Below are 24,937 nucleotides of genomic sequence, written 5' to 3'. Positions count from 1 at the left end.
CTCCTGAGTTAGAAATTAACAGTACTTGCAACAGTTGCACACGGTTGCTGAGAAACATTTGGCAATATTGCATCATTATTACTCCTAAATGTGTGTGTCTGATGTCTGTAGGTGGTGCCCACATACAGCCTGAATCTAGTTCTTTTTGTTTTTATTTTTTTGAGACAGAGTCTGGCTCTATCACCCAGGCTGGAGTGCAGTGGCACAATCTTGGCTTACTGCAACCTCCATCTCCCAGGTTCGAGCAATTCTCCTGCCTCAGCCTCCTGAATAACTGGGATTACAGGCACCCGCCACCACACCTGGCTAATTTTTGTATTTTTAATACGGACGGGGTTTCATCATGTTGGCCAGGCTCGTCTCAAACTCCTGACCTCAAATGATCCGCCTGCCTCGACCTCCCAAAGTGCTGAGATTACAGGTGTGAGTCACTGCATCAGGCCATTTGAATCTGGTTCTTGACATGGGCATGTAGAGGCTGCATGCTAGCCTCGTGAATAATTTTTAGTTGTACAAATCTTTTGGACACGATTTAATTAATTAAATTTCTTTTTTTTTTTTTTTTTGAGACGGAGTCTCGCTCTGTCGCCCAGGCTGGAGTGCAGTGGCGCGATTTCAGCTCACTGCAAGCTCCACCTCCCGGGTTCACGCCAGTCTCCTGCCTCAGCCTCCTGAGTAGCTGGGACTACAGGCGCCCGCCACCACGCCCGGCTAATTTTTTTTGTATTTTTTTAGTAGAGACGGGGTTTCACCGGGTTAGCCAGGATGGTCTTGATCTCCTGACCTTGTGATCCGCCCACCTTGGCCTCCCAAAGTGCTGGGATAATTAATTAAATTTCTAAAACTTAAATGTAAACATGTCAGCTTCATTTAAAATACTTTTGATTTATAACGTTCAGGCACTTAGGCCAATGGTCTGGGGTCTCCATCTGCTCGAGTGTAGAGATCCCAGGTGCAGCCTGCATCGGGGAAGGGTGAATAAGGAGAGCTACTGCCATTCAAAGCGGAGCTGTGCACTGTGAATGCCGTGCAGAGGCGCTTCCGAGTGCCTCTCCTCGGCGGGAGTAAGTGGTCTTCAGCGTCCTCACTGTCCCTCAGGCTGCCCCTTGGGGGTCTCACTCTCCGCCTGAGACTATCCAAGTAATTCCTCCAAGCTCATCCGGCACCTACCCTACCACAGTACAATTTTCTCCATCTCCTAACATTTCAGGTATGCTTGAATGCCTCTAAAGACTGAGGCTTTAAGTAGTCCTTTCTAGCTTGTCTGGCCCTATCCTCCATCTGGCCCTGGCAGGATGTCAAGAGAAGTTAGGCAGGAACAAAAGAGAGAGAAAAGGCCTCAGGGTAGGCAGTATGGGCTGGTGGTGAAGCGCAAGTTGCTGAACTTCTCTGTGCCTCAGTATCTCTGCCTGTAAAATGAGAATAATAGTGGTACCTACTTCATTGGGTTGTTATGAAGATTAAATTGGTACATAGTTGTAATGCTTGGTTTTTTAAAGTTTTTAAAATTTTCTGGTAGGGATGGGAGGGCTCACTATGTTGCCCAGGCTGGTCTTGAACTCCTGGGCTCAAGTGCTCCTCCCACTTCAGCCTCCCAAAGTGCTGGGTTTACAGGCATGAGCTACCACACCCATAAAATGCTTGTTAAATAAAATAAATTTGCTCCTAAGGGTCTTCTGATTATAATAACTATCACCATCAGTTTAACCATCCCCCAGACAAGCTGGGGTGGGGAGGGAAGAAAGACTCCTGCACTGTATATGTACTTCAGTGATTGCAAGCTACATCTCACTTTTAAAGCTATCAAAACGTGAAAACATGTCTATCCTGGGCTCAAGAAAATAGGACATTCCCCCCATTATATAGATGAGGAAAAAAGTGGCCCAGAGAGCTGAGGCAGCATAGGAAAGGTCACACAGCAGGTAAGCTGGAGGTCCTCAGGGAAATGCACCTGTTTGAAACACTTCATTTCCTGAAAAAGTCACATTCCACCCTTCTTCATCAAGGCCAGAGCCAAGGTCTGTGTACGACCAACTTGTGACCTGCTTCCACATGAGAATACACAGGCCGAGCAAATTGTCCTCGTGGGGAACTCTGTGTCTGGGCTGAGGAAAGACCCAAAAAGATTTTCTCAAGTTCAAATCCTGTTTTGTGATCTTGGGCAACTTAGGTAACCTCTTTGAACTTCAGTTTCCTCATCTGAAAAGCCAGGGTTACAACATGTGTCCCACGAGATTGTGCATGAGATGAAAATGTGGGATCACATGCACATGTGCACGAAATCGCACCGAGCATGCCACCTGGTGTGCCATCCATGCACAAGAAATTGTAGCCATTATTCTTCTGAATGGTGCTATTCTTGGGTTGAACCATATGAAACTGGGTTTTGCAGGTCCAAAAGCATTGGATATTATTCTATTTCATCCTGTTCACTCTACTATTATTGAACAATAGTCCTTTCTGTGGCTGGCAAGAAAGGCAGAGCATATCGGCCCCATTTTGCAGAGAGAGAAACTGCGGCCTAGAGAGAAAGAATGACCTACCTAGGGCCATGTCCCAGTCAGGGACTGAAATCTGCCTGCCAGCCTCTCCTTTTCTCGCTCTTCTTTTCCTCACTTTTCCAATCCTGGGCTGCTGGCCATTATGGGTTGTGACCATAGCTAGGGTTTGATTCATTGTGAACAGGGCAAACACAGGCTGGCCTGGGCTTTCCCCTGGAGTTGGCCCAGTCTGGGAAGTCCACCTGGCTGTTTCCTGACACTCAGTTGTGCAACAGGAGATTGGGAACTGTGGGTACTGCCAGCTTAGGAAAAGTTTCTTTCTGTCCCCAACAACCTCCTATCTGCCCCTGCTAGGGATGAGCTGGCCCAGCTCCAGCATCCTCACTGGCCCACCTGGGATTGGAGACCAGGCCGAGAGTCATGTCACAGTTCTAACATTGCTCCTCTTGCTTTCCCCCTCTGGCCCTTCTTGCTGGCTTTTTCGATCTCTACCCATGTCTTCCAGGCCTAGCAGAGGCTGCTGATGCCTCCAGAGCTCTGAGTGCAGTGCAGACCTCTCTCCTTTCCTCACGGTGCAGGCAGCTGCCTCCTGGATGGCTCTGCTCCAGGGCCCCATGGCAGTCAAACCCAACTTGCCAACTCAGACCTCTGCTCATCTGTGCAAACCTGTGACTTGTCATGTTCCCAGCTCCATACCGCAGGCCTCCTCACCCTTTCCTGTAGCCCCACATGGGACCACTTACTGTTCCCAAATGCACAGTGCTACCTTTACCTCTGGGCCTTGGCAGGCGCTGTTCCCTCTCCCCCAAGTGCCCTTCCCCATCTGGCTCACTTCTATTCCTTCTCTTTCAACCTCAGCTTGAGGAGTGTGATGGTTAATTTTATGTATCACCTTGACTGGGCCACAGGGTGCCCAGATAGTTGGCCAAACACTATTCTGGGTGTGTCTGTGAAGGTGTTTTTGGATGGGATTAACATTTGGGTAATCCCATGGGAGACTGAGTAAAGCAGATGGCCCTCCCCAGTGTGGGTGGGCTTCATCCAATCAGCTGAAGGCCTGAATAGAACAAACAGGCTGAGTACGAGCAAATTCCTTCTGCCTGACTGCCTTCAAGCTGGGACAGGTTTTTTCCCTGCCTTTGGACTTGAACTGAACCATCGGATTTTCCTGGGTCTCAAAGCTGCCAGCAGCCTTAAGGTTCATCAGCTTCCATCATTGCACGAGCCAGTTTCATATAATAAATCCCTTAATATGGAGTGCAGTGGTGCGATCTCAGCTCACTGCAAGCTCCGCCTGCCAGGTTCACACCATTCTCCTGCCTCAGCCTCCTGGGTAGCTGGGACTACAGGCACCCGCCACCACACCCAGCTGTTTTTTTTTTGTATTTTTAGTAGAGACGGGGTTTCACTGTGTTAGCCAGGATGGTCTCGATCTCCTGACTTCTTGATACACCGGCCTTGGCCTCCCAAAGTGCTGGGATTACAGGCGTGAGCCACCACACCCGGCTGCAAGTTTTTAAAATATAAAATCCTGGGTATAAACTCAACTGTTAGTGATGTGTTCTTTCTCCTCAATGAGAAGGGCAGAAAAGTTCTGATTCATTCATTGTCCCAGGGAAGGAGGAACAAGCTGAGGAAGAAAGAGATCTGAAACAAGGGTCAGGAAATGTGGGCTCCAGGCCAGGATACTCAGATACGTATAAATTTCAGAGAAATAACAAATAAAGATTTTTAGCATAAGCATATCCTCAAAATTGCATGGAGCATACTTGTACTAAAAAATAGCTATTGTTTATCTGAAATTCAAATTCATCTGAGCATCCTATATTTTTATTTTTTAAGTCTGGCAACCCCATCTCCCAGACTCACACCCACTTCTTCCGTGGCAGGTACTATTGTGACTTCTCTCAAGAATGTGACAGGCAGGGATCACTCCTTTTGAAGCATTATTCACAATAGCCAAAGGTAGAAACAGCCCAAATGTCCACCAATTTGGCTCAACTATCCATCAGCTTATGAGTAGGTAGACAAAATGTGGTTTATCCATACAATGGAGTACATTCAACCATAAAAAGAATGAAGTACTGATACACGTTACGACACAGATGAATCTTGAAAACATCACGCTGAGTGAAAGAGGCCAGGGTCACAAAAGGCCACATACTGTATGATTCCACTTGTATTAGGTTGAACCGCAAGTACTTCGGCACCAGTGTAATATAAAATGTCTGGAGCAGGCAGAGCCGTGGACACAGAAAGCAGGCTGGTGATTTTCCAGGGGTTGGGGGAGGGTGGGACTGCTAAAATGGGTACAGGTTTCCTTTAGGGGTGATGAAAATAATACGAAATTAGGTCATGGTGACGTTGCACACCATTCTGAATGTACTATATCAGTGGCAAATTTTATGTTATGTGTAATTAACCACAATCATAATAAGAACAAATGCTCACGTTAACCTCAGTGTACCTCCTCCCTGTGTGTTAGGAGTTGAATCGTGTCCCCCCAAACGGATATGTTGAAGTCCTAACCCCGTGCACCAGTGAATGTGACCTCATTTGGAGATAAGGCCTTTGCAGATGAAAGTAAGTAAAGGTGGGGTCATGAGGGTGGGCTCTAATCCAGTATGACTGGGGTCGTCATAAAGAGAAGATGGGGCAGAGAGACACATCAGAACACCTGTCACCACAGGGACATAGACCGAAGTGCTGCAGCCGCAAGCCAAGGAATGACTGGGGCTACCAGGAGCGGGAAGAGGCAAGGACAGATCCTCCCCTTGAGGCTTTGGAGGGAGCGTGGCCCTGCCAACACTTTGCCTGTGTGAAGTTCTGGCCTCCAGAACTGCGAGAGAGACCATTCTGTGTTGTTTGAAGCCACCAAGTTTGTGGTATTTGTTACAGCGTAAGGAGGACATCCTCTGAGCATCTCCTCCCACTGCCTGTCCCAGCCCAGCCAGAAACTGCCCCCCTGAGCTTTGAGAAGCAGCACAGGACCACAGGCATGTCATTCCATTGCCTCAGTTTTAAATATTTATTTAAAATCCAGAGGGGAAAAGGAGAAACGGAACCCATTGGGGTTTTAATACACTGACATGTGGACAGAGACATAAACGAAGACAGCAGGAAAACCCAAGAATGAGACAGAGGCCAGTGGATTCTGGCGGCAGGAGGGATCTGAGCGCTGAGATGAGGCCTGAGCTGCTACAAACATGCACTTCCACGCAGAGCGTCCAGGCTGGGGCGGCAGGGCGAGGATACAGAGGTGTCGGGAGGGGAGACGGGCCAAAGTGAGGTATTAAATAATGAAAATCAAATCCAATTCCCAAAGAGACACAACTTTAGGAGAGAAATACACAAATAGAGACTTTCACATACATTTTCCCCTTCTATAAAAATAATTCCATGGTTAAAATAACCTCAAAATCCAATTCAAGGGCCGACTTGTTCGCTGATGTAGCACAATTCAGAGGACGCTGAATGTCACTATGGTTTCGAACTCCGAGATTCCCATTATTATTCTGTCTCCTTGACCCAAATTTACACTTGGAGCTAATGACAATGGGTTTCTACAGAATTTAATGACAATGAAAAAGCAGGAACGATGATTGCATCTTGCAAGGACAGGCTCCTGGAAGTGAGGACCTCGGAAGAGGCGATGCGGCTTCCTGAGATGGTTCCATGTTGATGCTTCACCTCTAAGGCTAGCCCTGACCCAACGCCGCTTTTGTGATTGGTTTCTTCAAGGTCAAGTCTTCACCCAAGACCTCTCCAGGGCATGCCTTCCAAGGCCAGCCTCACCTCCCTCCAGGACCGTGAAGGGCCAAGCCAACATGCTTCGCACCCAGGCCTCCCTGCTGCCTTAAAAGGACAGACATTTCAAAGTCCGTAAGTTACAAGGTAAATCTCTCTAATTCTGGTTTCTGGTAGGGTTTTTTTTTGTTTTTGTTTTGCTTTTTTTTTTTTCCTTTTTTCTTTTCTTTTTTCCTCCTTAGCAGATTACCTGATGAGCATAAGGGCGATGCTAGGAAAATTCAAAAATTCCCCAAACTTTGTCATTTGGAGGAGAGAGAAAGATGCGGATGATGCCCCACATCCAAAAGTTTCTTCAAAGTCTGTGGCAAAATAATGGTAGCACCTTCAGAATCTTAAATAGGGTTTTTTTTTTTCCTTAAAAAAATCACATACAGTATGAGAGACAATTGCGAGCACCAGCGATTTCACAGTGGGAGGTAGCAAACGTGGGCACCCCCAGCCCGAGGATCTCGCCGCTTCCCACGCCTGGCTGCTCCTTCCCATCCTCTCACCTCTTTCCTGGGTGAAAAAAAAATAGTAACACACCTTCTTTTTGTTTGTTTAAATAATATATATATACTTCTGTCTTTCCTTTTCTCCTTTTTTCATGTCTCCTTTCTAATATTGCACATCAATAGCTCCCTAGCAGGGACCAGCTGACGAGACGCCCCCTTCCCTCAAGTTGGCTTGAATGTGGGGCTCTTTGGGCAGGAAGCTGGGGAGGGAACGGGGTGGCTGCCATGGGGCTCAGGCGGGTTGCAGGTCCAGCTTACTCTGGCTGGCTCTTTGGTTGGTCTTTGGGGCTAAGCTGGGATCCATTGTTCCCAAGGACACCCTATCCCCTCCTACCCCCACCCACTTCTACTGGGCAGACAACAGCTGGGGTCTGCCCAAGGACCCTTGGGCAGGGGAGCTGCCTCTCCTGGAGCCATCTGCCCCTCAGTGCCCTCCCCTTGCCTCTTCCTCTTCCCTCCTCCATGAGGCCTAGAGGGGCCAAGAGGTCAGAGGTCAGAGGAAGCACGCAGGTCCAACTTCCAGGCGGTACTGCTTCCCTGATGAGGCAGGAGGGAGGTTGTCCACACCGATGATGGGCAGCTGTTGGGGGTCTTGGGTCCGGAAGGTGAAGAGTGTCTGATGCCAGTGGCCATCTTGGACCTGAAGGTGGAAGGAAAAGTGCACACGTACATCCATCGTGATTTTCATCATACATCATGAGCATTTTCCCTTCCATCTTTCCTCACAATTTTTAATGGCTATACCGTATTTCACTGTGGCAATGACCTATATGGCACATTTAGATTGCTTCCACTCTTTTTATTCTTATAAGTAATGTTGTCTTTAACATCACTGTAACTAAACCTTTGTGCGCATTCTTAATTGTTTCCCTAGAACAAATTCTAGAAGGATCGTTCTAGAATTGCTAGACCAAAAAACAAGTACATCTCATATATATATATTTTTTTTTAATTTATTTTTTCAATAAGTTTTTGGGGAACAGGTGGGGTTTGGTTACATGAATACGTTCTTTAGTGTACCTGGTACCCAATGTGTAGTCTTTTATCCCTTACCCCTGTCCACCCTTATCCCCAAGTCCTCAAATTCTGTTGTACCATTCTTATGCCTTTGTGTCTTTATAGCTTAGCTCCCCCCAAAATAAGTACATTTCTAAGGTTTTGGATATAGATTAGAGCTGCTATCCAGAAAGGCTCTACCAATTTATTTTCTTCCAACAGCTTCATGCAAGATTGTTAGTTTCCCCACATCCTCATGAACACTGTGTAGTATTATTAGTTTTGTTTAGTCTTATAAAACTGATTTTTGCCTTTTCTCAACTTTCTGTCTTCCCTTCCCCTGACAACCCACCCTGTTTAGGGCATTTGAAAATGACCAAAAAATATAATGAGAAGAAATTAGCCTGACTAGGGTGGGAGCAGGAAGAAGAAATATATCTTCTTTGAAAAAGCCTTGCAAGTAAGTACAACATCTACTAGCCTGAAGAATTTTTACCAGCCCAGACCTCCCCTCAGAGCTTCCCAGAGAGGAAAGTGAGTAAAAACAATTTTAGAAAACTGTTATATTACACAAAGATAAAATTATATCTATCACATTAATATATCATAGTATTAAAATGTTAGATATAATCTTGTAATAGAAACACATTTTTCCAAACACTTGTTTGTGTTTTTCCAGTTGTCCCCACAGGAGGGGCCTAGGAGGGGCTCTGAGAGTTACCTTGCAGCCATCCATGGACACCTCGGGCCGGAACTGACCCCCAGCTTCAAAAATCTGTCCGTTCCAGGCCCGGAAGCGCACGGCCTGCTTGGCTGGGGTCTGCCCAGTGCCCTCCTGCCACACGGTCATGTTAAGGCAGTGGATGGTGATGTGCTGGGTCACCTCGGAGCTTAGCAGGTGCAGGAAATTCATCTGGACCCGGCTGATGGCAAACTCGACCTGTAGAGAAGCAACGGCAGTGAGTGGCTCAGGCTGCCCCCCCACACCCCCTACACTGAGGGTTCCCTGGCTCTCTATGGAGGGAACAGGGATAGGCCCCTTCCTGGCAAGCATTTCCTGATATGCTCCCAGACGTGTGCCCACTTGATAGACAGGGAAACTGAGGTCTGCGTGAGCTGCTCTCACAGGTTCTTGGCTGCATAAGCAGGAAGGGCCTGCCTGACTCCAGAGCCAGAGCTTCAAAGGTCTTGGTGTCATCTGATCCACCCCTCTACTGTATGGGGGGGGGGGATCTTTGGGCTGAGCTAGGATCCAGGGGCTCAGCGAGGGAGAGGGTTTTGCCCAAGACTGAGAGGCTCATGGAGTGCAGAGGAAATGAGAGGTGCTTTCAAGACCCTTCCTAAGTCCCAAGATCCCTGTGAGGTGGGATGGGGTGCTGCCGGAAATGGCAGACCTGAGAACAAACAACAGGGCAGGATTTATGGCTTCAGCGCTTTCCCACACAGAGCCAGGGCCTCTCCCTGCCATTGTTTCTGATGGGGAAGGTGACCCAGTTGGGCATTCATGCCGCCAACCCAGGCAACAACTCCAGCCTCACCCCTCTGCTAGGCAGGTTTGCTGCGTGATCCCAAAACCTTTGAGTCACCAGGGAAGAGGGCCTGTGGAGGTCACCAAGTCCCTGCTGGACTGTGAGCTCTGGCCGCAGGGGAGTTTCGAGTCCGACCTCCCTGTCCTGGCTCAGGGCCTGGCACATGATAGGGACCCAACAAAGACCTGGCGACTAGCTGGCTGCCTCTCCTAGAGATTCTCAAAGTGCCAGTCTGACTCAGTCAGCACAAGGCATCTCCCAGGGGATGTGGCTGATGAAATGGGAGGGTTCCTTTCCCCTGCAGTCACAGCAGCTTCTCACTGTGGCATAAATTGCCCCCAAATTCGGAAGGCTTAGTGGAACTACAGACCCACAATCCACTGAGGATCCCTGGGCGAGGGAGCTGTCAGGTCTCATGCTGCCACCTGCCTTGGTTTGTTGTTGAGTGGCCCTGTACCACCTAAAATGCTCAATCCAGAAAGAGGCACGTGGTATGCAGGCATTGAACATGAGTTAAGTATTTGCATACACAATTCACGCAACATGCTTCAGATGAGCATCACACTAGTTTTCTCTTTTATTTCACGCTGATGATTCATGGTTCCACAAGCCAGGCCAGCTTGGCCAACTGCTCTGCTTTAGATATTAGGCAGAAGATTCTATTTGAAGAAAGAATCATCAGCATCATATGACTCGAAAGGGTTTGTGGTTACAAATTAGTCCTACTCACTCCCAATTTATAGATAAGGAAACTGAGTCTCAGAAGGAGGCGATAACTTTCCCAAGAGCATGCAGTAAGACAGGCACAGCTCAGAACAGAACCCGGGATGGTTGTGGCCCAGGGCAGGCTGGGGATAGAGACAGACAGCCTGGGGGGCAGTGTGGGAGCTGATGGGTACCTTGGAGGCCGTGATGGGCTTGAGACACGTCTGTCCACCATGCGTGAAGTTGCAGGAGACCTCGATGGTGTCAGATGAGCAGCCAAGGTTTGGATCCACCCAGTAGGTACCTGCAGGCAGCGTGGGATGGAGGTGATGTATGTATCTGGGGGATGAGCCCATACCTTGGTTCTGCAGATGGACCCTGCATCTTGTGACCTGCCGAGCCCCAGGTGAGCATGAAGTCAAGGTGGGTGGGCAGAAAAGGGATTCCTCCAACCAAGATGGAAGGAAACCTTCTGGGCAGAACTCACAACTGGCAGAGCCCCCGGAGGGGGGTCACATGGCTAAGTACTTGCCTATGTTGCTACTGGGATGTATCCATTTTACAGAGGAGACAACTGACATTGAGAGAGGCTGGGCCACTTGCATAAGGGATTGGGGGATCAGCTAGTTGAATGGATTCTTCGAGGCCTAGGGCTCCTCCTAGGGCCTTTCAGGGGAGGGTAGGAGTCAGGTCTTCCACCCCATCATCAGCCAGCGCTGCTGCTTACATCTGGCTTCCCCACTGGGCTTCTCAGGAAGCCAAAACCTTTGCAGCTCAAGAGTGGAACAACCGGCCATCTAGTCCCAGCTGCCTGTGCAGAGGAGGCAAGGGCAGCTCGGCATAGGGGCCATGGCTTGCCCCAGCTCACAGAGCAAGTCTGAGGCAGAACTGACATTGGAACTCAGGTCTGTCTGGCTCCACAGCTTGTCCTTCACAGCACCACATCAGCTCACAGATGAGAGAGTAGAGTCCTCATGCTCAGAAAGGGGGAAAATCCCGGCTCACCCAGGAGCCTGTAACAGGATGGGCCCCGGGGGTGGGGACTCTTGCAGCCTCACGGGCTTTTTCTGCCAGAGCTCTTGTCTCTGCACTGAAATGGTCATCCCCAGCATGCGGATCTTGGTATATTGTGAGGCTCTGTGACTGCTGAGTGAATAAATGACTGCCAGTGTATCTGTCTTGCTGACGACAAAAACTCAGCCAAAATGCGGCGGAAATCAAATACTCCACCGGCCCCAGCTCCCCACCGCCAGGCGTACCCACCCCCGGCAGGAAGCCTTCTCACCATCCACCATCTTCTGCTCACAGTCCATGAGGTCCCTGCAGACCCGGGCGGGGTTCTCTTTGGTGCCCAGGGGCATCTTAATGCTCTGGATGAGGTTGCTGAGGTAGTGTAAGGTTTTAAAGATCTCTCCTCCCTGGTCCAGCACCAGCCGGTCCGGATAGCTGTAACCCTGTCACGAGGAGAGGGTGGCCATTGGGACCTTAGGGTCCTGGTCTAGCCTCCACAGCCCCAGGTTCTCACGACCTGGGAGATACCTCGGTTCCACGGTCATGGCTAGAGCACGGGTTGGGTTTCTCTTTATTTTGCAGATAAGAAAACGGGCCAGGGACAAAGTGCAGGAGGAAAGGCTATCACGATGGCTCAGAGGCTTGAAAAGAGCTCAGGATCGGACCATGTTCTCTGATATGGGACAGGCAGAGCCCCGTGAATGAGGTAGGCAAGGGTGCGTGGGACACTTGGCAGCGGCCCCCAATCTCTATCTGCAGAGTCTGTGGAGGAAGGGGAGATGCTGGGGGGAGATGACTTGGGGGTCACACAGCCTCCACTGGGCTCCCCTAGGGTGGGAGCCAGGGTCTCTGTGAGGCACCAGGAGACGGGACTGGGGCCAGCAGGCACAAGTGCTGGGAGGAGGACTTCAGCTCAGAGAAGGAGCAGATCTCCACTAGGGGGCAGGAGGGGACCACGGATGCTAAACAGCCGGACATTCAGGGTTACCCTGGCCAGAATTCTCCCTTAAGCCTCAGTTTCCAGAGCTACAAATCAGAGCTAAATAAACCCTCCTTCCTCTGGGGGTGGCGGAGGTCACGTGTGTGTGTGTATGTGTGTGCATGCATGTGTGAATGTGTGTCAGAGACCAGCAGCCACTCACCCAATCCATTTCTTCTGCCTGGACAGACTACATCTTCAGCCTTATTTGTGCTCTAGCCAACAGGATGGAAGTGCAGCGATGCCAGCCCCATAGAGGCCTGGCCCAGAGACCCTCCTACACAATTCTCTACACTCTCTTTCCTTGGTGGTACCTCCCCCTGGTGTGGAGTGACCTTGGGGGCCACGTGTGGGAGAGGAAGAGGGCAGAGCCCCTGGCAGGTAGCCAAGGTCTCTCATCAACAAGCCAATTAACTTTTATGTGCACAAGAAATAAGCCTCTATTCTACCGCCAATGCAGAGTGGGTAGGAGGTGCTTGATAAACGGAGCCACTTTCCTTCATCATGTTAAGGATGTTGCAGGTCAACCCTCTCCTGTGCGGCATCACTGGCCTCTAGGGATGGAAGGAAATGCTTCCCTTCTCCAGCCACACTGGATCCTGAGTGTCCCCCTCTCTTTCCACTGACCTCCCCGGATGGATGGTAAGGGGCTCATCCATGCTGTCCTCCACCCTAGACTTTGGCCCTCTGAAAGTCAAGGCTGTGACTGGCCATCCATCTGTCTCAGCATCCAGCACAGGGAACAAACAGAAATGTTCATAGGAGGTTTGCACTGGGGGCAGCAAGTTCCCCATCATGTGAAGGAGGCAAGGCCGCAAAGGGGGCTCCTGACCGAGGCTGGACTAGAGGACATGGGACTCCCTTCTCAGCCTGGAGTCTTAGAGCTTAGTTGACCACAGGCCAGGTTCTTAACAGAGCTCCATGGGCTAACCATGAGCTTCTTACTCCTGAATAAACATGGGGGTGAGCCCTGGGAAGCTGCTGTAGGCTCTGGGCCCAGGCAAGCTTCTCCCCCTGACTCCAGCCAGCAAGAGCTTGGAGACTCTGAGAGGCCTCCGGAGAAAGCTCAAGGGCTCAGGCCCTGTTTCTGGCCTTGCTCTGCCTGCACTGGCCATGGGACCTTGGACTCACTGCCCATTCTGAGCCTCAGTACAAACCCCCATTTGTGGATGCGAGATGCCACCAAGACCAGGACTCTGAAATGCTCCATGCAGGCCACATGGAAGGCACTGACCACATGTGAGCCATTATCTATTTGCGTTTCTCCCAGGAAGGGATCCCACATGGGGAGAGACCCTGGAGATACCTCTGGCCTGAGTGCTCCACTGGTGTCCATCCACGTCTGGAAAGCTGCCCCAAGATCATCTTGTTGCTGGGCAAGGAAAAGACAGGGTATGTATTGTGGCCCCCCAGGGTTCTGCACACCCATCAAGCAGGAGCCCCAGGGCCACATTCCCTGGCAGGATCTTGGCCAAGTCATATGCCCTCTGCAGAACTCTCAGTCCTTCCTCTCTTTGCAGACAGTCAAAGCCGACCCTGCCATTCCCTTTCCCCAGGTACTAATAGCTCCCCATTGCCCTCAGGATTAAGTTCAAACTCCTCAACATAGTTATAAGACCCAGTTTGAATACTGTGGTCTTGAGCCATGTCTCTTTCCTCTCCCTCAGATGTGCTCTGGCACCAGCCGCACCATAGTACTTCTAAGTTCCTAAATGCCATGCTCCATCTGGCCATGGGGCCTTTGCACATGCTGTTCTCATTGCCTGGAGGACTTCTCCCTCCCTTCAATGCACCATCTGGCTATCTCCTATACCAGTGGTTCTCAAGGAGAGGCAACGATGCCCCCCAGGGGATATTTGGCAATACCTGGAGACAGTTTGGTTGTTCAAGCTGGGGGAGGGGGTACTACTTGCATCTCATGGTTACAGGCCAGGAATTCTGCTAAACATCCTCCAGGACAGTCACTCACAGCTAATAATTATGCAAATGTCAGTTGCACTGTATCTCAGAAAACCTGCCCTGGACTCATCCTATAGCTGTCAGTTGCGATGGGAAGCCTCTCCCGAAGCTTCTGACTCCGGACTAAGAAGAGGGAGGCCCCCTTTCTCTATGCCCCCAGTCCCCGTGTTTCTCCTTTGGCTCGCACTTTAATGGTCTAATATAACTTTGCACCCCCAACCCTACCACCGGGCTTGGCAGAGACATAGCTGTGGTCTTGCCATGAAAACAGCGAAAGCTGAGGCCTGGGGTCCAGAACCGGGGACTCTGGGGCTACTCCTCAGGGTCAAATCCCAGACCTGCCACTTACTAACTGCATAATCTGGGGAAAGCTGCTTAACTCTCTTCCTCAGTTCTTTCATCTTGAAAATGGACCTGATAATAAAACTCCCTCATAAGAACTGCTGAAAGGAACACATGAGTGAATACATGAAAAGCACCTGTAGCCCGGGCACGGTGGCTCACGCCGGTAATCCCAGCACTTTGGGAGGCCGAGGCGGGTGGATGGCTTGAGGTCAGGAGTTCAAAACCAGCCTGGCCAACATGGTGAAACCCCCATCTCTACTAAAAATACAAAAATTAGCTGGGCGTGGTGGTGCATGCCTATAATCCCAGCTATTCAGGAGGCTGAGGCAGGAGAATTGCTTGAACCTGGGAGGAGGAGGCTGCAGTGAGACGAGATCGTGCCATTGCACTCCAGCCTGGGAGACAGAGCAAGACTGCGTCTCAAAAAAAGAAAAGAAAAGAAATGAAAAGAAAAACACCTGTCTGGCATTGAGCAAGCACTCAATTAGCATTAGTAGTGATTATTCAAAAAAATGCAAAATCCTCTTATTTTCTGTTTTTCCTGGATCTTTTCACTTTCCTTTCCCTGGCTTTCTTACTGATGAGAAGGACAAGGGAAGGCTGCAGAGGAGAGGCCAGGCCTGTCACTCTCTTTGAGGACGGTGCAGAGGGAGGGGCAGTGAGAGCAGGCATGAGGAGAGCAGAGGTTCTGAGTGACGCATGGTTCATGGGCTCCTGGCCCATTCAGTCTTTCCTCGAGGCCATGCCCCGGGACGCTGTCGGGGCCTGATGGTAATAGTCATTTAGCCACCGTGCAATAGTAAAATGCAGATGGACTCGTCACAGTGCTTGGGAGGAGTTATGCTCTCAGACAGGGCCACAGTGGCCAACAGGGAAGAATGCAGGGGCCCCAATCTGCCCCCTGGCCCGACTCTCTTTGTTTTTTTGTTTTTGTTTGTTTCTTTCTGAGACGGAGTCTTGGTCTGTTTCCCAGGCTGGAGTGCAGTGGCTTGATCTTGGCTCACTACAGCCTCCTCCTCCCGGGTTCAAGCGATTCTCCTGCCTCAGCCTCTCCTGTAGCTGGGATTGCAGGTGCCACCCACCACACCTGACTACTTATGTATTTTTAGTAGAGATGGGGTTTCACCATGTTGGTCAGGCTGGTCTCGAACTCCTGACCTCAGGTGATCTGCTCGCCTCGGCCTCCCAAAGTGCTGGGATTACAGGCATGAACCACCGCGCCTGGCCCCAACTCTCTTTGGATTCAGAATCTGAGATGTACAGACCCTTGCAATCAGCCCACGTGTATGGAGTATACAGATAGGGCCACGAACCCAGTGGCTGGAGCATCTTCCCGGATTCAGTCAGGGGCACATCAAAAACTTAGGTTTCCTGCCTCCTGGCCCAGGGCCCTTTCTGTTGCTTCTGGGTCCAAGTCTCCAGTATGAAGTGACAAAAGGACATGGGCGTCCCTAGACCCAGCTTAGGGCTCTAGCCACCAGGGCCAGAGAGGGCCAGCGGCCTCTTCCCCCAAACCCCTTAGGCCTTACCCCAAGTAGGCAAAAGAGAATGTCTCCAACTTACCAATTGGATAGGACCCCCTGGAGGACCCTGCAAAAGAAGACAGCGGGTCAGTCAAATGACAGGGACAGTGTGCTGGAATCTGGGAGGGTGTCAAGAGACTGGGGAGGCCATCAAAGTATGCAGGACCTGCCAAGCTGGCCTCTGCTCTCCTGGAGGCTTGGTGGGCCCCACTGGGCTGGTCTATGCTTTTCTGGAGGCCTGGCCCCTAGGCGTTACCCCACGTAGGCAAAAGTGAATGTTTGGGGGATGCCCTATACTCTCCTAGGAGTTTGTGGGCTACAAGAAGCATGTGAACCCTGTGGGGTTCAGGGTCAAGGCTTAGTCTGCCGGTGAAGCCTTGAGTCTCCTTCAAAGGAACCCCCCAGGAGTCCAAGATGCACCTAGCACTCAGTTACCTACCGGGGGGCCGGGCTGCCCTCTGGGGCCAGGAGGACCCTGGGGGAACAAGAGAAGAAGAGTGAGGCCTGGTCCACAGGGTCTTCATCTCTCCCCATCCCAGTCCCTCCTCAAGCAGACCTGGGACCCAGGGACAATGGTTCCTCTGGCACAGATGGGATGACGGAGGTCCGGAGGGAGAGAATGTACCACCGGGAGAACGCAGGGTGCCCGCCCCACGCCCCGCCCCACAGCCCTCATGCCCAGCCCACTCACCCTCGGACCTTGCAATCCCTGGAGGGAGACAGAAGCAGGGGAGAGAGTTAGGGAACCTGGCTGAGCCATGGCCCCATCCTGGGAGCCCACCCCTCCCCCGCCCCTGCAGCACTGCGTCCCTCAGCCCCAGCCCATCCACTTACCCAGTCCCCACGGCTGCCTTTGTCACCCTTCGGACCCTGCAACAAACCATCGCCCAGTGAGACAGGGCCCAGAGGGGAAGCCTCATTTCCAGATGGGGAAACTGAGGCTTAGACTGGCACTGAGTCACAGAGACAATCTGGAGCCAGGAAGGCAAGGGGACCCAGGAATCTTCCTGTCCAATCCCCACACATACCGGGAGTCCCGAAGGTCCCAGGATTCCGAGGGGCCCGACGATGCCTTCCTTTCCCTAAAGGAGAAAGAAAGGCTCGTGTGTCCTTGTTCTAGGGCCTGGGGAACAGACACTGGGAGGGGGGTGGAGGGCAGCCCGAGCATCGCAAGGGAGTGGAAGGGAGACCATCTGAAGCAGGCCCAGGCCATGCATCTGCTGAGCCCCTCCTGTGTGCCTAGGGGTGGGCTTCAAGAGTGGGGCGAGGGGGGCAGGAGTGGAAGGAGGGAAGGATGGGGGCTGAGCTGGCGGGAATGGCAGGAGTGAAGGTGGGAACCAGGCCTGTGGGCAGAAAGGGCTCATGAGTCAAGGAGCAAGAGGAGGATGAAGGCAGGTGTCCAGCCAGCTGATGGCCGGCCAACCTTGCACCTAGGACAATCATCTCTGCTCCGACAGCAGGGAGGGAACTCACCATCAAGCCAGGTGGCCCCCGAGGGCCCTGGATGCCTTTGAAGCCGATGTCTCCAGGCGGGCCCTGTGGGAGGCAGAGAAAGGGCTGTCTGTACTTGGCAGCCACTGGGTAAAGGGCCCCCACAGCTCCCTCACCCCTGGGGTCTGTCAACCTTTGCCCTTCCTGTCAAGAGAGGTCTTACCTGAGAGGCCCCAGAAGGAGTAGGAAACACCTACAATTATTCAGCAGGTACTAGCAGTGTGTTGGCTCAGTGCTGTGTGGCATATGCCTCTGGTCTTTATTTTTGCAACAGTCATCTACTGTCATTGCTCCCATTTTACAGATGAGGAAACCAAGGCTTAGAGAGACTAAGTGACTTTGCAAGGCACAGAGCAGGTAATTGTGTAGCTGGGCTTGGAACCTAGATCTGCTGGAGTACTGGGGGATGAGGGTGTTCATGCCTGATTCTGGCTGTTTTCCAGCCAATGTTTTCAGTGCTCCATAAATATTTGTTGAATGAATAAATGAATGAATGGGGTGAATGGATGGGACCCCACAGGAACAGTGAGCAGTGGGAGTCTGTACCTTGGGTCCGAAGAGACCTGCCATTCCTGGGAAGCCCATCTCACCAGAGTCGCCCTGCGAGGAGAACAGGAAGTGATGGAGTGAGGTCATGGCCAGCATGTCCCACCAGCCACCCAGGACCTCAGGGCCTGCCTTTTCCTTCCCAGCCTCTCCAGGGATATCGGTGACTCCTCTGTAAGGCGATCAGGTGAGTGTGAACAGCTCACAAACTAGATGCCAGTCCGCCTGGGCTCCAAGGGGAGCCTGTGCTCTCTGTCAGATGAGAAAGCGGAGCCCGGCTCAGGGATTCCACAGAGGAGGTGCTGCCACACTCAGGGGCTCCTGTCCCAGGTCTTCAAGGGACAGAATAGAAGGGCCTGCAGCCTCCTCCCACAGCTCTGAAAAGCTCTGTTAAGGAAGGATCCCCTAAAAATAACCGAGTTCGCTGAGGGCCTGTTAGGTGCCGGATGTTTTGCCTGTACCGCCACACTTCCATGCTCCCACATCAACCCAGGGACACACCATATCCCCTGTTCACAGATTTGGAAACAGGCTCAGAGAGGGCAGGAACTTGCTGAAAGTCACACAGACACCATGTTGTGGACTGCACTAGATTCAAACCCAGTGTGAACGATTCCAGGAACCTTTGGCCTCCTCTCCTGACCTCTGCTCCCAATCTTGTAAAGGGTTAACAGAGCAATTGGCAAGGGGGGATGCTGGGGCCTGAGCCAAGAAGGCAGGGCTGGGGGCCCCTGGGGACAGAAGAGCCTGCCATTATTGCATATTCTTGGGGCTTGGCCTTCAAGCTCATGAGCAGAAAGCCATGTATTAGAATCCCCTAGCCTTATATTATAAGACCAGGAGCAAGTCACCTCCCTTTACTGAGCCTCAGTTTCCTCATCTGTAAAATAGGATAATACGTCATCTCCCTCCCAAGGGGCTGGAAGGATGCAATGAGACCAGGCAGGTCAAGACCCAGTGCTGATGGAGGTAGGCTGAGGGGTCAGGCTTCGGGAGGGTCCCATTTAATCTAAATTCTACCTGTTCATTTTTAAAAGATAATAGCTTTGTTGAGCTATTGGTGGTTCTCTTGGTGGTTTTGATGTGTCTTATCAATGCTTATTGGATATTTGTGTATCTCCTTTGGAAAAAATGTCTACTTGAATACTTTGTCAATTTTAAATTTGGATTGTCTTTTTATTCTTGAGTTGTAAGGGTTCTTTATATATTAGAGATACATATTCCTTATCAGAGATATGATTTGTAAATACTTTCTCCCCTACTGTGAGTTTTTTCACTTTCTTGATGGTGCCTTTTGAAGCACAAAAGTGTTTGATTTTGATGAAGTCCAATCTATGTACTTTGCTTTTGTTGGTGTCATATCTAAGAAACTATTACCTAACACAAGGTTATAGAAGTGTGTTTTTATGTTTTCTAATAGTTGTACAGTTTTAGCCTTTACATTGGTCTATAATTCATTTTTAGCTAATTTTTGCCTGTGGTGTGAAGCAGAGGTCCAACTTACGTCTTTGGTATGCGATATGTGATTGTGTGATTGTCTCAGCACTATTTATTGAAAAAAAATTCCTTTCCCATTCAATTTCCCTAGCACTCTAGTTAAAAACGACAGACATAAATGTAAGGTTTTATTTCTGTCTTGATTACTATACTTTTGTAATAAGTTTTGAAATTGGGAAGTGTGAGTTGTCCAACTTTGATCTTCTTTAAAGATCAAAATTTTGGCTATTCTGGGCCACTTGCATTTCCATATGAATATTAGGATCAATTTGTCAGATTTTGTTAAAATGTCAGCTTGGATTTTGGTAGGGATTATATTTAATCTGTAGCTCTGTTTATGGTAAGTACAGCCATCTTAACCATACTAAGTCTTCTGACCTATGAATATGGGATGTCTTTCCATTTATTTAGGTTTTCTTTTATTTCAACATTTTGAATTTTTCAGTGAACATGTCTTGCACTTTTTTTTTTTTAAGATGGGATCTTGAGATGTTGCCCAGGCTGGACTTGAACTCCTGGGCTCAAGAGATTCTCCCATTTCAGCCTCCTGAGTAGCTGGGACTATAGGCACATGCCACCATGCCCAGCTTCTTGCACTTCTTTTGTTAGATTTCTTCCTATTTTATTCTCTTTGATGCTATTATAAAATGGAAATGTTTTATTAATTTCATTTTTGAATTGTTCATTGCTAGTGTATAGAAATATAATTGATGTTTGTATGTTATATATAGAAACAGTATTTTTTGTGTATTAATCTTATATCCTGCAACTTTGGTTTATTAGTTCTACTAATTTTGTTCAGTATAATATTGAATAGAAGTGGTAATAGTGGACATCCTTGGCTTGTTCCTCATCTTGGAGGAAGTGTTCAGTCCTCTACCATTAAATATGATGATACCTGTGGGATTTTCAAAGTTACTCTCTATCAGGTTGAGGATGTTCCCTTCTGTTCCTAGTCTGCTGTGTTTTTATCATGAAAGGGTGTTGGATTTTGTCAAATGCTTTTTCTGCAACTATTGAGATGACTGTATAATGTTTGTCCTTTATTTTATTAATATCGTGTATTACATTGATTGATTTCCAACAGCTGGACCAGCTTTGCATTTCTAGGATAAATCTCACTTTGTCATGGTGTAGAATCCTTTAGGCATATTGCTGAATTTGGTTTTCTAATATTTTATTAAAGATTTTTGTATCTGTATTCATAAGGCATATTTGTCTGTTGATTTCTTTCTTGTGACATCTTTTTCTGGCTGGGGTATCAGGATAATACTGGCTTCACAGAACCAGTTGCGAGATGTCCTAACTGTTCATTTTTGCACTCTGGTGGCTGTTTCCTATACACCCATCAGGTGCAAAGAAGAGGTAATTTTAAAAACAGTCTTACTAAAGTAAAACTGAGGATAATAACTGTACTATTTAAATTGCATAATCTGATTTGTTTTGACATATCTGTATACACCCTTGTAATTGTTACAACAACCAAGACAATAACATCCCATAGCCCCAAAAAGTTTCCTCACACCCTTTTGTAATCTTTCTTTCCTGCCTACCCTCCCATCTCCAGGAATCACTGATCTATATTCTTTCAATGCAGATTAGTTTGCATTTTCTATAATTTTATATAAATGAAACCACACAGTCTATACTATTTTTTATCTTAGTTCTTTCACTCAGCCTAATTATTTTGAGAATCATCTATGTTGTTGCATCTATTAATAGTTCAATCCATTTACTGATGAATTGTATTTCATTGTAAAATATACTACACTTTATCTATTCACCGGCTGATACACATTTGAAGTTTTTTTCCAATTTGGGGCTACTATAAATAAAGCTGCTAAGCACCTTCAAGTATAGTCTTTGTGTGGCTGAATATCCTTATTTATGTAGGGTAAATATCTACGAGTGGAATGATTGGATTATACAGTAGGCATATGTTTAACTTTCAAAGAAGCTGCCCAACTGATTCCATAGTGATTGTACCACTTTAAATTCCCATTATCAGAGTTTGAAAGTTTCAGTTGCTCCATGTCTTTGCCAACAGTTGGTATGGTTAGTCTTTTAAAACTCTTCACTATTCTAACAGGTGTGCTGTAGCATCTTACTGTGGTTTGAATAAGCATTTGTCTAATGACTAATGATATTAATCTTCTTCTCATGTGCTTATTTGCTATCAGTATACTTTCTTTGAAGTGTCTATTCAAATCTTCTGCCCATTTAAAAAAATTGGGCTGCTTATTTTTATTATTAAGTTTTGAGAGTTCTTTATAGGTTCTGGATACAAATCCTTAATCAGATATATGATTTAGAAATATTTTCTCCCAGTATGTGGCTTGTCTTTTCATTCTCTTAATAGTGTCCTTTGAAGAGCAAAAGTTTTAAATGTTGAGGAAGTCAGATTTATCACATTTTCTTTTATGGGTCATGCTTTTGGTATCATATCTAAGAAATCTTTGTTTTATCCAAGTTCTTGAAGATGTCCTTCTATGTTCTAGAAGTGTTTTAATTTTCGGTTTTACATTTAGGTGTATGATCCAGGTTGAGCTAATTTTTGTACATGTTATGAGGCATCACTTGTCTGGCACCATTTGTTAGGAAAGACTATTTTGTATTTGCTGAATCGTCTTTGCACTTTTGTTAAAAATCAGTTGTCCAGGCCGGGTGTGGTGGCTGATGCCTGTAATCCCAGCACTTTGGGAGGCTGAGGTGGTGGATCACCTGAGGTTGGGAATTCGAGACCAGCCTGACCAACATAGAGAAACCTCGTCTCTACTAAAAATACAAAATTAGCCGGGCATGGTGGTGCATCCCAGCTACTGGGGAGGCTGAAGCAGGAGAATCACTTGAATCCTGGAGGCGGAGGTTGCGGTGAGCTGAGATTGCACCACTGCACTCCAGCCTGGACAACAAGAGTGAAACTCCATCTCAAAAAAAAAAAAAAAAAAAAAACAACCAGTTGTCTGTATATGTATGGTATATGTCTGGACCTTTCATTCTGTTCCTTTGATCTGTTAGTTATTTATGGCAATACCACAGTTTTGTGATGACTGCAGATTTGTAATAAGTCTTGAAATCAAGTGCCATTAGTCCGCCAACTTTGCTCTTCTCTTTCAATGTTGTTTCAGTTATTCTAAGTCCTTTATATTTCATATGTATATGAGGACCAGCTTGTCATTTTCTACATGAAAACCCAATAAGCTTTAGATTGGAATTGTGTTGAATCAATACACCAATTTGAAGAAATTTGACATTGTAATATTGAGTCTTTTGAAATATGCACACAGTATATATCTCCATTTATTTAAGTCTTCCTCAATTTCTCTTAACAGTGTTCTACAGTTCTCAGTGTACATATGTTGCACACCTAATGTCAGATGTATCTAAGTATTTCATGTTTTTATGCTATTATAAATAGTATTGCTTTTTAGATTTCCATTTCTAATTGTTTGTTGCTAGTGTATACGAATGCAATTCATTTGTGCACATTGATTAGTGTATAGAAATGCAATTCATTTGTGCTCATTGATTAGTGTATAGAAATGCAATTCATTTATACATATTGCCTAGTATATACAATCACGATTCATTTGTGCATATTGATACGGTGTCCTGTGACCTTGTTAAACTCACTTATTCTAGTAGCTTTCTTGTGGATGCCAATGGATCTTCTACATAGACATTATTTCCTCTACAAATGCAAAGTTTTAATTCTTCCTTTTTGATATGAATGCCTCCTATTTGTTTTTCTTGCCTTATTGCACTGGCTAGAATTGCCAGTACAATGTTAAATAGAAGTGGTGAGAACAGATATCCTTGACTTGTTTCTGCTCTGCTCCTTGGAAAAAAGCATTCAGTCAATCACTACTAAGTATGATGTTGACTAGGTTTTTCATGGATGTCCTTTATCAAGTTGAGGAACTTCTATACCTAGTTTGTTGAGAGTTTATCAGAAGTGGAGTTAAATTTTTGTCAAATGCTTTTCCTGCAACTACTGAGATGATCAAATGGGTTTTCTTTTTTGAGTCTGTTAATATAGTGAATTATACTGATTTATTTTCAAATGTTATACCATCCTTGTGCTCCTAAGATAAACTCCACTTGGTCTTGCTGTATTATCCTTATTATATATTCTTAGGTTCCTCTAACTAAAATTTTATTGAGAACTGTGGTAGCTATATTTATGAAGCATATTGGTCTATTGTTTCCTTTTCTTGTAATATCTTTGTGTGGCTTTGACATCAGGGTAGTATCAACCTCAAGGAAAGAGTTGGGAATTATTCTTCTCCTCTTCAATGTTCTGGAAAAGTTATGTAGAATTGGTATTATTTCTTTTTTTTTTTTTTTTTTGAGACAGAGTCTCTCCCTGTCGCCCAGGCTGGAGTGCAATGGCGTGATCTTGGCTCACTGCAACCTCCACCTCCCGGGTTCAAGCGATTCTCCTGCCTCAGCCTCCTGAGTAGCTGGGATTACAGGTGTGCGCCACCACGCCTGGCTAACTTTTTTTTTTTTGGTATCGTTAGTAGAGATGGGGTTTCACCATTTTGGCCAGACTGGTCTCAAACTCTTGACCTCGTGATCCACCCACCTCGGCCTCCCAAAGTGCTGGGATTACAGGCGTGAGCCACCGTGCCCAGCCATTATTATTTCTTTTGTAAATGTTTAGTAGCATTTACCAGTGAAGCCATCTGGGCCCAGAGTCTTCTTTGTGGGAAGCTCTAACCACAGATTCAATTTCTGTAATAGATATAAGGCTATTTAGGTTATCAGTCTCTTGATGACCTTTGGTAGTTTTGTCTTTCGAGGAATTTGTCCATTTCATCTAAGTCTTTAAATTTATTGTCATAAAATCATTTATAATATTCCCTTATTATCCTTTTAATTTCTGTCATATCTGTAGTGACATTGCTCCCCTATCCCTGATACCAGTAACTTCTGTATTCTCTCTTTTTTTGTTGTTGTTGTTGTTGTTTCCAGATTAGTCTGGCAAGAGGTTTATCAGTTTTACAGATCTCAAAAAACTAACTTTTGATTTTCCTTTTTTTTTTTTGTTTTATTTTTGATCTTCATTATTTCCTTCCCTCTGCTTACTTTGTTTTAAATTTGCCTTCTCCAGCCCCAACCCCCAGTTTCTTAAGATGGAATCCGAGACCATTTATTTGAGACCTTTCTTCTTTTCTAACAAACACAGAAGTTATTACTATAAAGATCTCCCTATATATCAACAGCATTTCACCAATTTTTATATGCTGTTTTTTACTTTCATTCAGTTCAAAATACTAACATCTCTTTTGATCTCTTCTTTGACCCATGGGTCATTTAGACATTTGTTACTTAGTTTCCAGATGTTTGGAGATCTTTCAGATCTCCCTGTTATTGATTTATAATTTAATTTATTTATTGATTTTAAGGTTCAAAATAGCGTCTGTCTTGGTAAATGTTCTGAATGAACTTATAACGAATGTGTATCTTGCCGATATTGGATGTGGTGTTCTATAAATGTCAATTAGGTCACATTGGTTGATAATGCAGTTCAAGACATCCTTACTGA

The 24,937-nt window shown here is 47.3% G+C and overlaps 1 protein-coding gene across 7 annotated transcripts in view; it reads right to left on the bottom strand.

Moving 5' to 3' along the window:
- Positions 1–5,505: 5,505 nt before the first annotated feature.
- The window catches only part of COL27A1 (collagen type XXVII alpha 1 chain), a 157,906-nt gene continuing 138,474 nt past the window's right edge, over positions 5,506–24,937 (bottom strand). For 6 of the 7 annotated variants that reach the window (XM_030817678.1, XM_030817680.1, XM_030817681.1 and 3 more), the window contains 12 exons: positions 17,890–17,943; positions 17,326–17,388; positions 16,881–16,934; positions 16,687–16,722; positions 16,544–16,561; positions 16,292–16,327; positions 15,893–15,919; positions 13,332–13,397; positions 11,321–11,489; positions 10,230–10,339; positions 8,523–8,741; positions 5,506–7,445 (listed from right to left, as the gene is read on the bottom strand). In XM_030817678.1, coding sequence (XP_030673538.1) covers positions 7,299–7,445; positions 8,523–8,741; positions 10,230–10,339; positions 11,321–11,489; positions 13,332–13,397; positions 15,893–15,919; positions 16,292–16,327; positions 16,544–16,561; positions 16,687–16,722; positions 16,881–16,934; positions 17,326–17,388; positions 17,890–17,943 — 999 coding nt within the window. In that variant the 3' untranslated portion in view covers positions 5,506–7,298. Of the gene's footprint in view, positions 7,446–8,522; positions 8,742–10,229; positions 10,340–11,320; positions 11,490–13,331; positions 13,398–15,892; positions 15,920–16,291; positions 16,328–16,543; positions 16,562–16,686; positions 16,723–16,880; positions 16,935–17,325; positions 17,389–17,889; positions 17,944–24,937 lie in introns of those variants that run through there. The other variant, XR_004031412.1, reaches the window with a different exon arrangement.

Source organism: Nomascus leucogenys, chromosome 8, assembly GCF_006542625.1.
Source record: "Nomascus leucogenys isolate Asia chromosome 8, Asia_NLE_v1, whole genome shotgun sequence".
NCBI lineage: Eukaryota > Metazoa > Chordata > Mammalia > Primates > Hylobatidae > Nomascus > Nomascus leucogenys.
Note: the sequence above shows the minus strand (reverse complement) of the source record. Positions and strands in the feature narration are given on the sequence as shown.